Genomic DNA, 12,885 nt, shown 5'->3' with positions numbered 1-12,885 from the left:
CCGCGGCTCAGTGACGTCATGTTGTAGTTTTGGTAAAAACAGAGAGATGTGTTTGGGGTGAGCGGTGAGTCTCTTACCACCGCGGCTCAGTGACGTCATGTTGTAGTTTTAGTAAAACAGAAAGTGTTTTTGGGTGAGCGGTGAGTCTCTTACCACCGCGGCTCAGTGACGTCATGTTGTAGTTTTGGTAAAAACAGAGAGATGTGTTTGGGGTGAGCGGTGAGTCTCTTACCACCGCGGCTCAGTGACGTCATGTTGTAGTTTTGGTAAAAACAGAGAGATGTGTTTGGGGTGAGCGGTGAGTCTCTTTCTTACCACCGCGGCTCAGTGACGTCATGTTGTAGTTTTAGTAAAAACAGAGAGATGGGTGTGGGGTGAGCTGTGAGTCTCTTACCACCGCGGCTCAGTGACGTCATGTTGTAGTTTTAGTAAAAACAGAGAGATGGGTGTGGGGTGAGCTGTGAGTCTCTTACCACCGCGGCTCAGTGACGTCATGTTGTAGTTTTAGTAAAAACAGAGAGATGTGTGTGGGGTGAGCGGTGAGTCTCTTACCACCGCGGCTCAGTGACGTCATGTTGTAGTTTTGGTAAAAACAGAGAGATGTGCTTGGGGTGAGCGGTGAGTCTCTTACCACCGCGACTCAGTGACGTCATGTTGTAGTTTTGGTAAAAACAGAGAGATGTGTTTGGGTGAGCGGTGAGTCTCTTACCACCGCGGCTCAGTGACGTCATGTTGTAGTTTTAGTAAAAACAGAGAGATGTGTTTGGGTGAGCGGTGAGTCTCTTACCACCGCGGCTCAGTGACGTCATGTTGTAGTTTTGGTAAAAACAGAGAGATGTGCTTGGGGTGAGCGGTGAGTCTCTTACCACCGGGCTCAGTGACGTCATGTTGTAGTTTTAGTAAAAACAGAGAGATGTGTTTGGGGTGAGCGGTGAGTCTCTTACCACCGCGGCTCAGTGACGTCATGTTGTAGTTTTAGTAAAAACAGAGAGATGTGTTTGGGTGAGCGGTGAGTCTCTTACCACCGCGGCTCAGTGACGTCATGTTGTAGTTTTGGTAAAAACAGAGAGATGTGTTTGGGGTGAGTGGTGAGTCTCTTACCACCGCGGCTCAGTGACGTCATGTTGTAGTTTTAGTAAAAACAGAGAGATGTGTGTGGGGTGAGCGGTGAGTCTCTTACCACCGCGGCTCAGTGACGTCATGTTGTAGTTTTAGTATAAACAGAGAGATGTGTTTGGGTGAGCGGTGAGTCTCTTACCACCGCGGCTCAGTGACGTCATGTTGTAGTTTTAGTAAAAACAGAGAGGTGTGTTTGGGTGAGCGGTGAGTCTCTTACCACCGCGGCTCAGTGACGTCATGTTGTAGTTTTAGTAAAAACAGAGAGGTGTGTTTGGGTAAGCGGTGAGTCTCTTACCACCGCGGCTCAGTGACGTCATGTTGTAGTTTTAGTAAAAACAGAGAGATGTGTGTGGGGTGAGCGGTGAGTCTCTTACCACCGCGGCTCAGTGACGTCATGTTGTAGTTTTAGTAAAAACAGAGTGATGTGTTTGGGTGAGCGGTGAGTCTCTTACCACCGCGGCTCAGTGACGTCATGTTGTAGTTTTAGTAAAAACAGAGAGATGTGTTTGGGTGAGCGGTGAGTCTCTTACCAAGCGGCTCAGTGACGTCATGTTGTAGTTTTAGTAAAAACAGAGAGATGTGTTTGGGTGAGCGGTGAGTCTCTTACCACCGCGGCTCAGTGACGTCATGTTGTAGTTTTAGTAAAAACAGAGAGATGTGTTTGGGTGAGCGGTGAGTCTCTCACCACTGCGGCTCAGTGACGTCATGTTGTAGTTTTAGTAAAAACAGAGATGTGTTTGGGTGAACGGTGAGTCTCTTACCACAACGGCTCAGTGACGTCATGTTGTAGTTTTAGTAAAAACAGAGAGATGTGTTTGGGTGAGCGGTGAGTCTCTCACCACCGCAGCTCAGTGACGTCATGTTGTAGTTTTTGGGTGGTCACCGACACCTTATCGCCTAAAACTGGAGTACAGACAATATCGCAGACACAGTTTGTTCATTTTTGGACCACAGCGCTTCTATGAGACGATTCTAAGATGACCTAATGTTATTCTCCATAGGGAAAAAAACCTTCTGTGACGAGTGAAGTCAGCACCGCATCCACATACCGACTGCCCAGTCCCTAACCAAATGTTTTGTCTCAAAATATACTTGAGGCTCATTCATAGTCTGGATTTTCGGTGGTGAGGTGACCACTGAAGCTGAGGTGAGAGCTGAAATAACGTTGAGTGGTGTTGAGTAAAAGCAGAGAGAAGGGCTGGGGCGGTGGCGGTGGTTTGCTCTTCACCGCGGCTCAGTGACGTCATATTGTAGTTCGGTGGTCACTTCAGTGACGTCATGTTGTAGTTCGGTGGTCACCTCAGTGACGTCATGTTGTAGTTCGGTGGTCACCTCACCACCGAAAACACAGACTATGAATAATGCTTTAGTGTTGATCAGAGTATAGACAGAGTTACGACAACTCTGTTCACGTCTTGGGGCTTCAGTCCAACGGCGGCTCTCCTACACAGACTTCTATATTGGTTTGCCCCTATTTGAAGGCATCAAAAAGGGACAACCGGCAGTTTATACGGAATACATTGGAGTCTTTATGGGCTTGCACGAGTGCATGAACCACGTGGCCGTGCTGTTTTCTGCCCCCTCAATGTCGCAACTCTTCTGCAGATGACGCCGAATCCAAGATGGCGCCGTCCATGGCAGCTGTGGTGTTGTGGGGTGTTGTTGTTTGTTGTGTTTGTCTGTCCAGTGTTCTGTGGCATCTCTTATGCAAGAGAAGAACTTTTATGTCTTAGGGATTCAACCCCCAGGGACATTTTTCCTAACTTTCTCACCCGATCTACGGATGTGCTGGATATTCTGATCAGAGGAACTGCAGTCTTTACCCAGGCTGTGAGGTGGGTCAGACGACAGCGGGGGAAGAGAGCTGGGGCTCTCACCAGACTAAGAAGACGCAGCTCCCGCACTCCACTCCCAGGAATATTTCTAGCCAACGTGAACTCTTTATGCAATAAAATGGACGAACTCCGGTACCTGGTAGCGAAAAGCAAGGATTACCATTCATCAGCAGTTTACGCCATCACAGAGACCTGGCTGTCCGAGGATGTCCCAGACGCCGCAGTACAACTGGAGGGTTTTCAGCTGTACCGAGCTGACAGGGACACACGTCAGTCCGGCAAAGCCTGCGGTGGAGGGGTATGTTTTTTCGTAAACGAGTCCTGGTGTACTGACGTGACAGTGATTCAACAACACTGCTCAAATGCTCTAGAACTCATTATCATTAACTGTCGCCCGTTTTACTCACCCCGCGAGTTCAGCTCTTTTATCCTTGCGTGCGTGTACATTCCACCCGATGCTGTTGTCGAAGAGGCACATAGCGCACTTGCCGAGCAGATAATGGATGTTGAACGCATATACCCGGACAGTGCTGTGGTCGTGTTGGGGGACTTTAACAAGGCAAATCTGAGTCGGGCTCTCCCCAAATATCGGCAGCAAGTCAAATGTCCCACTCGAGGAGAGAGGACACTAGACCACTGCTACTGTACCATCAGGAACGCCTACCACGCGGTTCCCCGAGCCGCACTGGGCAAATCTGACCACGACATTGTCCACCTGATCCCATCCTACAGGCAGAGACTTAAACTGTCAAAGCCTGTGGTGAAGTCATACAGAACATGGAACAGCGAGGCTAAGGAGAGAACCAGCGCCTGGTTGGAGCGGGCTGGCTGCGACGAGGGGTATGTGGAGTGGGCGGGGGCTGAGGCTGGAAACAACTTGGATGCGTACACTGACACTGTATTGTCATTCGTCAGCTACTGCGAGGAAGTTTGTGTTCCAACTCGGAGCAGGGTCAGTTACAACAACGATAAACCCTGGTTCACCGCCCAGCTCAGAAGGCTGAGGCTGGAGAAGGAGGATGCCCGGCGGAGGGGAGACAAGAACAGGTTTAGAGAGGCCAGGTACAAGTTTGAGGCAGCTGTTAAGAAGGAGAAACATCGTTACTCTGAGAAACTGAAACAACAACTCTCAGATGGAAACGCTGCCTCTGTCTGGAAGGGCCTTAAACAAATAACAAACTATAAACCGAAACCCCCTCAGACCACGGACAACACTCTCCTTGCCAATGAGCTGAACACGTTTTACTGCAGATTCGAAAAACAGTCTGCCCCCTCTGCTACTGCGCCCACCTCCCCCCCTCCCCCTCCTCCCCATCTCCAACCACACTCACCACCCCCCTCTTCCTCTGCCCGCCCATACCTCTCTGTCTCAGAGAGAGAGGTGAACCGCCTGTTTAAGAGACAGAACCCCCGGAAGGCGGCCGGACCGGACGCTGTCTCACCCTCCATCTTGAAGTTCTGTGCTGACCAGCTGTCCCCTGTGTTCAGTCACATCTTCAACACCTCACTGGAGCGCTGTCAGGTACCAGCCTGTTTCAAAGCCTCCACCATCATCCCTGTCCCCAAAAAGCCCAGGATCACAGGCCTGAATGACTACAGACCCGTCGCCCTGACCTCCGTAGTCATGAAGGTCTTTGAACGCCTCGTCCTTGCCCACCTGAAGGACATCACAGACCCTCTCCTAGACCCTCTGCAGTTTGCATATAGAGCCAACCGGTCCGTGGACGACGCGATCAACATGGCTCTTCACTACGTCCTGGAACATCTGGACACTGCGGGGACCTATGCTAGGATTCTGTTCGTGGACTTCAGCTCGGCGTTCAACACCATCTTGCCTCCCATACTGGAGAGTGGCCTCTCTGCGCTGCAGGTGCCTGACTACACCTGCAGGTGGATCACAGACTTCCTGTCCAACAGGACTCAGCGGGTGAAGATCGGGAAGTCCATCTCCGAGCTGAGGACCATCAGCACCGGCTCCCCCCAGGGCTGTGTCCTGTCTCCCCTTCTGTTTTCCCTCTGCACCTCCAGCCACCAGTCGGTCAAACTTCTTAAGTTTGCAGACGACACCACCCTGGTAGGGCTCATCTCCAGGGAGGATGAGTCTGCCTACAGAAGCGAGATCGACTTGCTGCTGACCTGGTGCACCGGAAACAACCTAGAGCTAAATGCTCTCAAGACGGTGGAGCTGATCGTGGACTTCAGGAGGACCCCGGCCCCTCCCCCTCCCATCATATTGGGAGGCACTCCAGTCGCCACAGTGGAGTCATGCCGCTTCCTCGGGGTGACAGTCTCTCGGGACCTGAAGTGGGGGCCCAACATCGACACCCTCACAAAAAAGGCCCAGAAGAGACTGTTTTTTCTGAGACAGCTGAGGAAATTCCACCTCCCAAGGACCTTGCTGGTTAACTTCTATACTGCCATCATAGAGTCCATCATCACCCTCGCCATCACTGTTTGGTTTCCCGCTGCAGCGGCCAAGGACAAGGCCAAGCTGCAGCGGGTCATACGATCAGCAGAGAGGGTGATTGGCTGCCCTTTGCCCCCCCTTGAGGCCCTGTTTAGGAGTAGGGCTTCGAGGAGGGCCAGGAAGATCATGGCTGACCCTGCACACCCAGGCCACAGTAGAGTTCTCATCGGGCCTGAAAATTAAGGCCCGGCCCTACCCTACCCTAACTGGGTCGGCCCGAGGCCCGGCCCGACCCTAACAATTACCATAATGTCAGGCCCGAAAACCCGAAAAAGCCCGAGTGAAAAAAAAGAGAAAAAAAGGAAAAAGAAAAATGCCACTATATGGCCGCGGCGCCGTGGATTATTGAGACGACCGTGTCAGAGAACGCACTTATAGTCTAGTCGCCGAAATAAAGGATTTATGTAACTCACGTCAATTGGCTGATAATGTTCCATTTTCAACATTCTAATGGTTTCCAGCAATTTCCAGGGGTGAGTAAACATCTTCTGAATCAAAGTAGCAGCGATCCTCTGAAGTGACGCAGTTAATTATGTCCAATAGGCTACTGGCAATATTATGACAATTGTCAACTTGGCTATAATCTACTAGGTTACTGTATAGTTTACATTAATCATTGCCTCTCAAACCCACATACCACGCGTAATGTGCGTTGCCTAACCAAAAGAACAGACATACAAACCATCAACATGCCGCTCGATGGCGTGTCGAGTCTGTCGACAGCTTGCAGATCTTTTATTTTGGGCAGTGGGCACACAACGAGGCGCGCTGCGCTACGATGGGGAAATTAAATAGCTGTAGGCTACAGCGCGCTGCGATACGATTTGTAAACCAAATAGCTGTAGCCTATACAGTGTGACTGTAACATTGCTTGGTCATCATGTAACTATATTACGTGCAGGCGCTTTCATAGTTATATGGAGCATTTACCGTTGATTAGGTAGCCTAATTTAGCTTATTCACCCAGCTGGGTTCAACGAGACAGCAGTGTCTCGTTAAGCCCCGACGTTTCCAAAACGAGCTATTGCGGATAAATCGATGGTCTTATAAAATATTTAAGCATATGGCAAGTTGACTTAAGTTATATAGTTGATGCTGAGCAGTAAGCAGCTCATTTGGTTGGCAAACCAGAGGCCAGCCAGCGGTAGCAAGTTCAACAACCACCGTTCTATTCTGTCACTTTGGTGCGCTGCTGCCTGCTGCTGATCATCGCCGCATCCTCCTTCAGTCACATATAGTATAATATCCTAAACTGTAAAAGTTAATCGCCAACATTCACCAGCTCAGCCCTCTTCATATTAAATAAATACATTACACAAACAACAGAATTGTTATTTTTGTTATAATAAAATTATATATAAAAAAAAACAAAAAAAAACACGGAAAATCACAGAGCCCGAGGCTCGGCCCGGCCCGAATAATTATCGTGCATTTTGGGCCCGGCCCCACCCGCAAATGTCGGGCCGGGTCGGGCCGGGCCGGGTTCGGGCAGAGATTGAGAACTCTAGGCCACAGTCTTTTTGCCCCGCTTCCCTCAGGCAGGAGGTTGCGGTCCCTAAAGACTATGAAGGCCCGATATTCAAACAGCTTTTTCCCCACGGTTATCCGGCTCCTCAACGCTGCTGGTGTCCCCCCCTGACCCCCCTTTATCCTCACTCCACCCCCACTCAGAGTGGAATGGACTGACTTGTGCTCTGAACTGATCACTTGAACTCTCTGCACTTTATTTTATTCACTATTCTTTGCACTGTCTTGTCCTGTTTTGCACTTGTCCTAATGTTGTAACTGCACTCTGCTGTCCACCAAACCAAATTCCTAACATGTTTACATGTCATGGCAATAAAGTCTTCTGATTCTGATTCTGATTCTATTAGATGTATCTGGTGTTGATGATCTCTTGTATAGTATTGTATGTCTTGAGAGAGAGAGAGAGAGAGAGAGAGAGAGAGAGAGAGAGTAATTTGATGTAATTTGTATTAAAATCTATCCCCTGGCTAACCTTCCCTATGTGGATGGATGTACAACTATTTCTGACAGACGGCAAAATGCACAATCCTGATGTTTTTGTCAGATGGTTTTCTCAGAGTCACGATGTAACACAGCTCTGTTTACACATGTATTTTATTCCCATTTAATTGTGCACGTGACATTGTTTCATTTTTTATTCTGTTCCACTTTAACTTTGGTAATGTGGAAATGTCTGTTTCCACATAAAAAGGCCATTTGAATTGGAGAGAGAGGGCTGGCTGACTGGCTGACTGGCTGGCTGACTGACTGACTGGCTGACTGGCTGGCTGACTGACTGACTGACTGGCTGGCTGACTGACTGACTGACTGGCTGGCTGACTGACTGACTGACTGGCTGGCTGACTGGCTTGCTGGCTGACTGGCTGTCAGAGCACATTCAACTGTGGTAACTTTGGCTTCAGTGATCGCTCTGTGTGTGTGTGTGTGTGTGTGTGTGTGTGTGTGTGTGTGTGTGTGTGTGCGCGTGTGTGTGTGTGTACGTGCGTGCTTGTGTTCGTGCTAGGATAAAGCCAGCTGACATGTGATGTGCAGGATGATGTGTGTCAAAACAACCAATCAAAACAGATGTCAGACACACACACACACACACACACACACACACACACACACACACACACACCTCTCTCTGACAACAACAACAACATCCGCTGGCTTCTCTTATCTCTGTGCACCAATTGACCCGTAATTAACGGTGGGTTCACCGTGCAGTGACCCGTGTCTGCTCTGCCTCTGACACATGCACTGTGTGGTACCGTGCAGTGAACCGTGTGCGTGCTCTGACACATGCACTGTGTGGTACTGTGCAGTGAACTGTGTGTGTGTGTGTGTGTGCTCTGACACATGCACTGTGTGGTACTGTGTGTGTGTGTGTGTGTGTGCTCTGACACATGTTTGGTTACGTGAACGTGTTGCATTTCAGCCCTTCAAGGACAGTAAGCAACGCATCGTTCCTGATGTGTTCTACTGTACGTCAAATAGAGTGAAAATAGTCCATATACTGTACATGCAGGCTCACACGCGTCCTGCACACATATGTGACCAGATTTGACTGAGAGACTGCCATCGCGCAAATTACAGCTTTTCACCAGAGGAGAAAAACTTTTTTTTTTTTTTTTTTCAAAATGAGTTAATAGCACAGGCAGACTCTTCACATACTAGAGCATGTCTGAAATAAGTGTCAGAGCTGAAATCGACATGTAAATATGAAATAAATGCTTAAACATGTAGCTAGGTGTAATGTTAGAGACCACAGAAGACATGTAAATATTAAATAAATGCCCAAACATGTAGCTAGGTGTAATGTTAGAGACCACAGAAGTGAACCTTTCAAGCCTGTTTTCTCAACTCGCTGTTTTCTGCAAGACATTACTCTATAAGCCATATCTCCAAAACTGGTGGGTCAAACTGAACAATTGAACCAATATGTCAATTTGAAGCTATGATTCCCTGCTTTCATATGACATGAAAAAACGAAAATTCAAAAAAATCCAATGGCAGTCCCTCAGTCAAATTTAGTCACATATTCTCTCTCATTATGTCTCTCTCTCTCTCTCTCTCTCTCTCTTTCAATTCAATTCAATTCAATTCAATTCAATTCAATTCAATTCAATTCAATTCAATTCAATTCAAAGGAGTTTTTTTGGCATGAGAAAACGTAACGTTTACAATATTGCCAAAGCAGAATTGGAACAAGACAATCAAAATAAAACAATGTAATTACAAATAAATAATGGATATGAATAGGAATTAAATGAAGGTGTAAACAGAGCCACTGTAAACAGTGTACACACAATGATTTGTATTCCTTAAGGTGTGTGTGTGTGTGTGTGTGTGTGTGTGTGTGTGTGTGTGTGTTGTGTGTGTGTGTGGTGTGTGTGTGTGTGTGTGTGTGTGTGTGTGTGTGTGTGTGTGTGTGTGTGTGTGTGTGTGTGTGTGTGTGCATACTGTATTATAGTTGTGTGGTGTTTTTTGCATGAGTGTGCATGTGGTCGTGTGTGTTTCGAATGGGGGGTAGCCTATATATTGTCTGTCTGTGTGAGGTACAACCCCCCCCCCCCCCCCCCCCCCACACACACACACACACACTCCCCAAAGGAGTGACTCATCTCTTGTCACAGCTGGTGGCAGGAAACAGGAAGAGGAAGTGGTCACCGCAGGTCGCACTGTTGAGTCACAAGAACCAATTGGATTGTGTGTCTCTCTCTCTCTCTCTCTCTCTCTCTCTTTCTCTCTCTCTCTCTAAATGGTAAATTGTGCATTTATATAGCACTTTATATCCAAAGCGCTTTACGTAGATTGTGCATTACATTTACCTATTCTCTCACCACACACACACACACACACACACACACACACACACACACACACACACACACACACACACACACACACACACACACACACACACACACATGGATGATGGATGGAGGTGTGGTACCCTAGCTCCTCGTTCTGTCAGAAAGACAAACGTCTTCGACCACTACAGCCTCAAGGGAACGGAACCTGTGTGTGTGTGCGTGCGTGCGTGCGTGCGTGCGTGCGTGCGTGCGTGCGTGCGTGCGTGCATTTCCTCCCCGGGTTCCAGTGTTGCTCTCGCGTACGCGTTGGGCCCGATCAAGCAGCGTTGCCATGTCCGCTTATTATAAGTGACTTTGGGCTTCTTTTTCCGTAGGTTGCTTGTAGACCTATATTGGCCATTGAGACAGGTGGGATCTGGTGTGGAGGAGGGTGAGCAGCAAACATTTAAGCATGGCAGCAACGTTAAGTGTGTGATTGGATGAAGTGAATGAGTGTGATTGATGAAGTGAATGAGTGTGATTGGATGAAGTGAATCATGTGAATGATAACGTGATGCTGAGGCTGAGGCAGGGCTGGACTGGGACAAAAATTCAGCCCGGTCATTTCGCGTGAATTTGGCCCAGACCGGCCCACCACAACCAGCGCGCAGATAGCAGAAACTCTACCGCCCGCTCCGTCGAGGCACACACAAACAAACAAGCCCTAATACCACCACTTTTACAGAACAACATAAATGATACAAACCAACAGACAACTACACAACCCATTGAAGAGGGTTTATTTGTCACTCACTGATACAGGTACAGTGAAATTATCATGATGGCACTGGCAAAAAAAAATATATATATACTTTTTTTGTATCATGGCAGCCCCCTACGGTCGCGGCCCACCGGGAATATGCCCGGTACGACCAAGGGGCCAGTGAGGCTATTCAACGTTGAAGGTCTGGGCCTAGTGGTAGGAGGAGGGACTACAGGCGGACACGTGGATTCATGACCGGGAAACCCCGTGCAGCTGGGCTTTAACATTGAGCGCTCGGTTGCATACGTCACCCCGGACCTCAAAGTTGAGGTCCGGAGGAGGGACTTCCGGCAGTCTTCCGGGTGCTTCAAAACGCCACTGAGCAACTTCCACTGACATGAATAGCGGAGGGGGCGGAGCTTCGCGCCAGATCAGTCTCTATCCTTTTTATATACTCTATGGGTACGACCTGTGCCCCGTCCAGCCCTGGGCTGAGGCGGCCCAATTAACGGTTTTCCTGACTGAAATATATGGATTTGTCCCTAACCAGATTTTATATTCCAAATATTCCACATTGAATTCATTGTATTTTAAAATAACCTACTGTATGTCTACTTGATTGATTGATTGATTGATTGATTGATTGAGTATGTATTAACAGTTAACAGTAATTACAGTACATTTCAAGCACAACTCAATACAAAGACTGTTAACTGTGAGTGGACGACCCAATAAAGCATTACGCTTGTTTACAAGAGGGTCCACCTTATTCAATTCATCAAAACATTTTGAGACGTACAAATATACACTTCTATTTAGCCGAAGAACAGAACATGAATTCATCATAAGGCTTATAGGTTTAAAGTGTCCATGTGGCCTCTAGTCATTTCCTTTGGCCTCGTTTTAGATATAGTTACCTTATTTCTCTCTCAACATCTGGCAACCCTGCTATCGAGGGCTCACTCTTTCCTGTGACTAACTTCCAGCCCTCGGGGACGAGAGAGAGAGAGAGAGAGAGAGAGAGAGAGAGAGAGAGAGAGAGAGAGAGAGAGAGAGAGAGAGAGAGAGAGAGAGAGAGAGAGAGAGAGACTCAGATAAACACAGTGTAAGTATAGGCTACTGTATGTCTAAAGTACATTATGATACAAGGAAGATGAAAGGGAGTGTACAGTAATGTGTGTTGGAGTCTCACAGAGCACCAGAAGTCCTGTTGAGTTCATTCAACTCCAACCCTTAATTAACACAACGATTTGACTGAATGAATGCAGTGACAAAAATATTGTGTGGGTAAATCCGTAAAGTATTTGAAAAATGCTGGATTATGAAAGAAATTAAAAATGGGTCCAAGCCACATGCAGCTACTGTAGCTGTGGTCCTACAGTCCACGGTGTGGAACTATTAGCACAGCAGCTACTGTAGCTGTGTCCCACAGTCCACGGTGTGGAACTATTAGCACAGCAGCTACTGTAGCTGTGGTCCTACAGTCCACGGTGTGGAACTATTAGCACAGCAGCTACTGTAGCTGTGGTCCTACAGTCCACGGTGTGGAACTATTAGCACAGCAGCTACTGTAGCTGTGGTCCCACAGTCCACGGTGTGGAACTATTAGCACAGCAGCTACTGTAGCTGTGGTCCACAGTCCACGGTGTGGAACTATTAGCACAGCAGCTACTGTAGCTGTGGTCCTACAGTCCACGGTGTGGAACTATTAGCACAGCAGCTACTGTAGCTGTGGTCCCACAGTCCACGGTGTGGAACTATATTAGCACAGCAGCTACTGTAGCTGTGGTCCTACAGTCCACGGTGTGGACTATATTAGCACAGCAGCTACTGTAGCTGTGGTCCTACAGTCCACGGTGTGGAACTATTAGCACAGCAGCTACTGTAGCTGTGGTCCTACAGTCCACTGTGTGGAACTATTAGCACAGCAGCTACTGTAGCTGTGGTCCCACAGTCCACGGTGTGGAACTATTAGCACAGCAGCTACTGTAGCTGTGGTCCTACAGTCCACGGTGTGGAACTATTAGCACAGCAGGGGTTTTGTTTTACAGCACATGCTAGAAAGAAAACACTCTGTGATCGTCTGTATCGGAAATATAATTTTTAATAGCAGAAGCACAACATCCTGCCTGGGGGATAAAGGACGAGAATCCAGGGGATGCGAGTCTGTAGTTACAGTACAGTACAGTACAGTACAGTGCAGTACAGTACAGTACAGTACAGTACTGTACTGTACTGTACTGTACTGTAGTACAGTACAGTACAACTACTGTAGCGTTAGGTGAAAGCTGTCATGAGACAAGTGTGATCCTGTGTGAGAGCTGTGAGGTGCACGCACGCACGCACGCACGCACGCACGCACGCACGCACACACACACGTACGTGCATGAGACGAGT

General features: G+C 48.1%; 1 protein-coding gene across 1 annotated transcript in view; it reads right to left on the bottom strand.

Annotated features, from left to right (window-relative positions):
• Positions 1–9,560: 9,560 nt before the first annotated feature.
• The window catches only part of vav3 (vav guanine nucleotide exchange factor 3), a gene marked incomplete at both ends in the record, with an annotated part of 30,707 nt that continues 27,382 nt past the window's right edge, over positions 9,561–12,885 (bottom strand). Inside the window, one exon of the mRNA XM_079489274.1 lies at positions 9,561–9,566. Coding sequence (XP_079345400.1) covers positions 9,561–9,566 — 6 coding nt within the window. The remainder of the gene's footprint in view (positions 9,567–12,885) is intronic.

The sequence above is a fragment of the Electrona antarctica genome (assembly GCF_951216825.1).
Source record: "Electrona antarctica genome assembly, chromosome: 20".
Lineage (NCBI taxonomy): Eukaryota > Metazoa > Chordata > Actinopteri > Myctophiformes > Myctophidae > Electrona > Electrona antarctica.
This window is presented reverse-complemented; position numbering and strand designations above follow the sequence as displayed.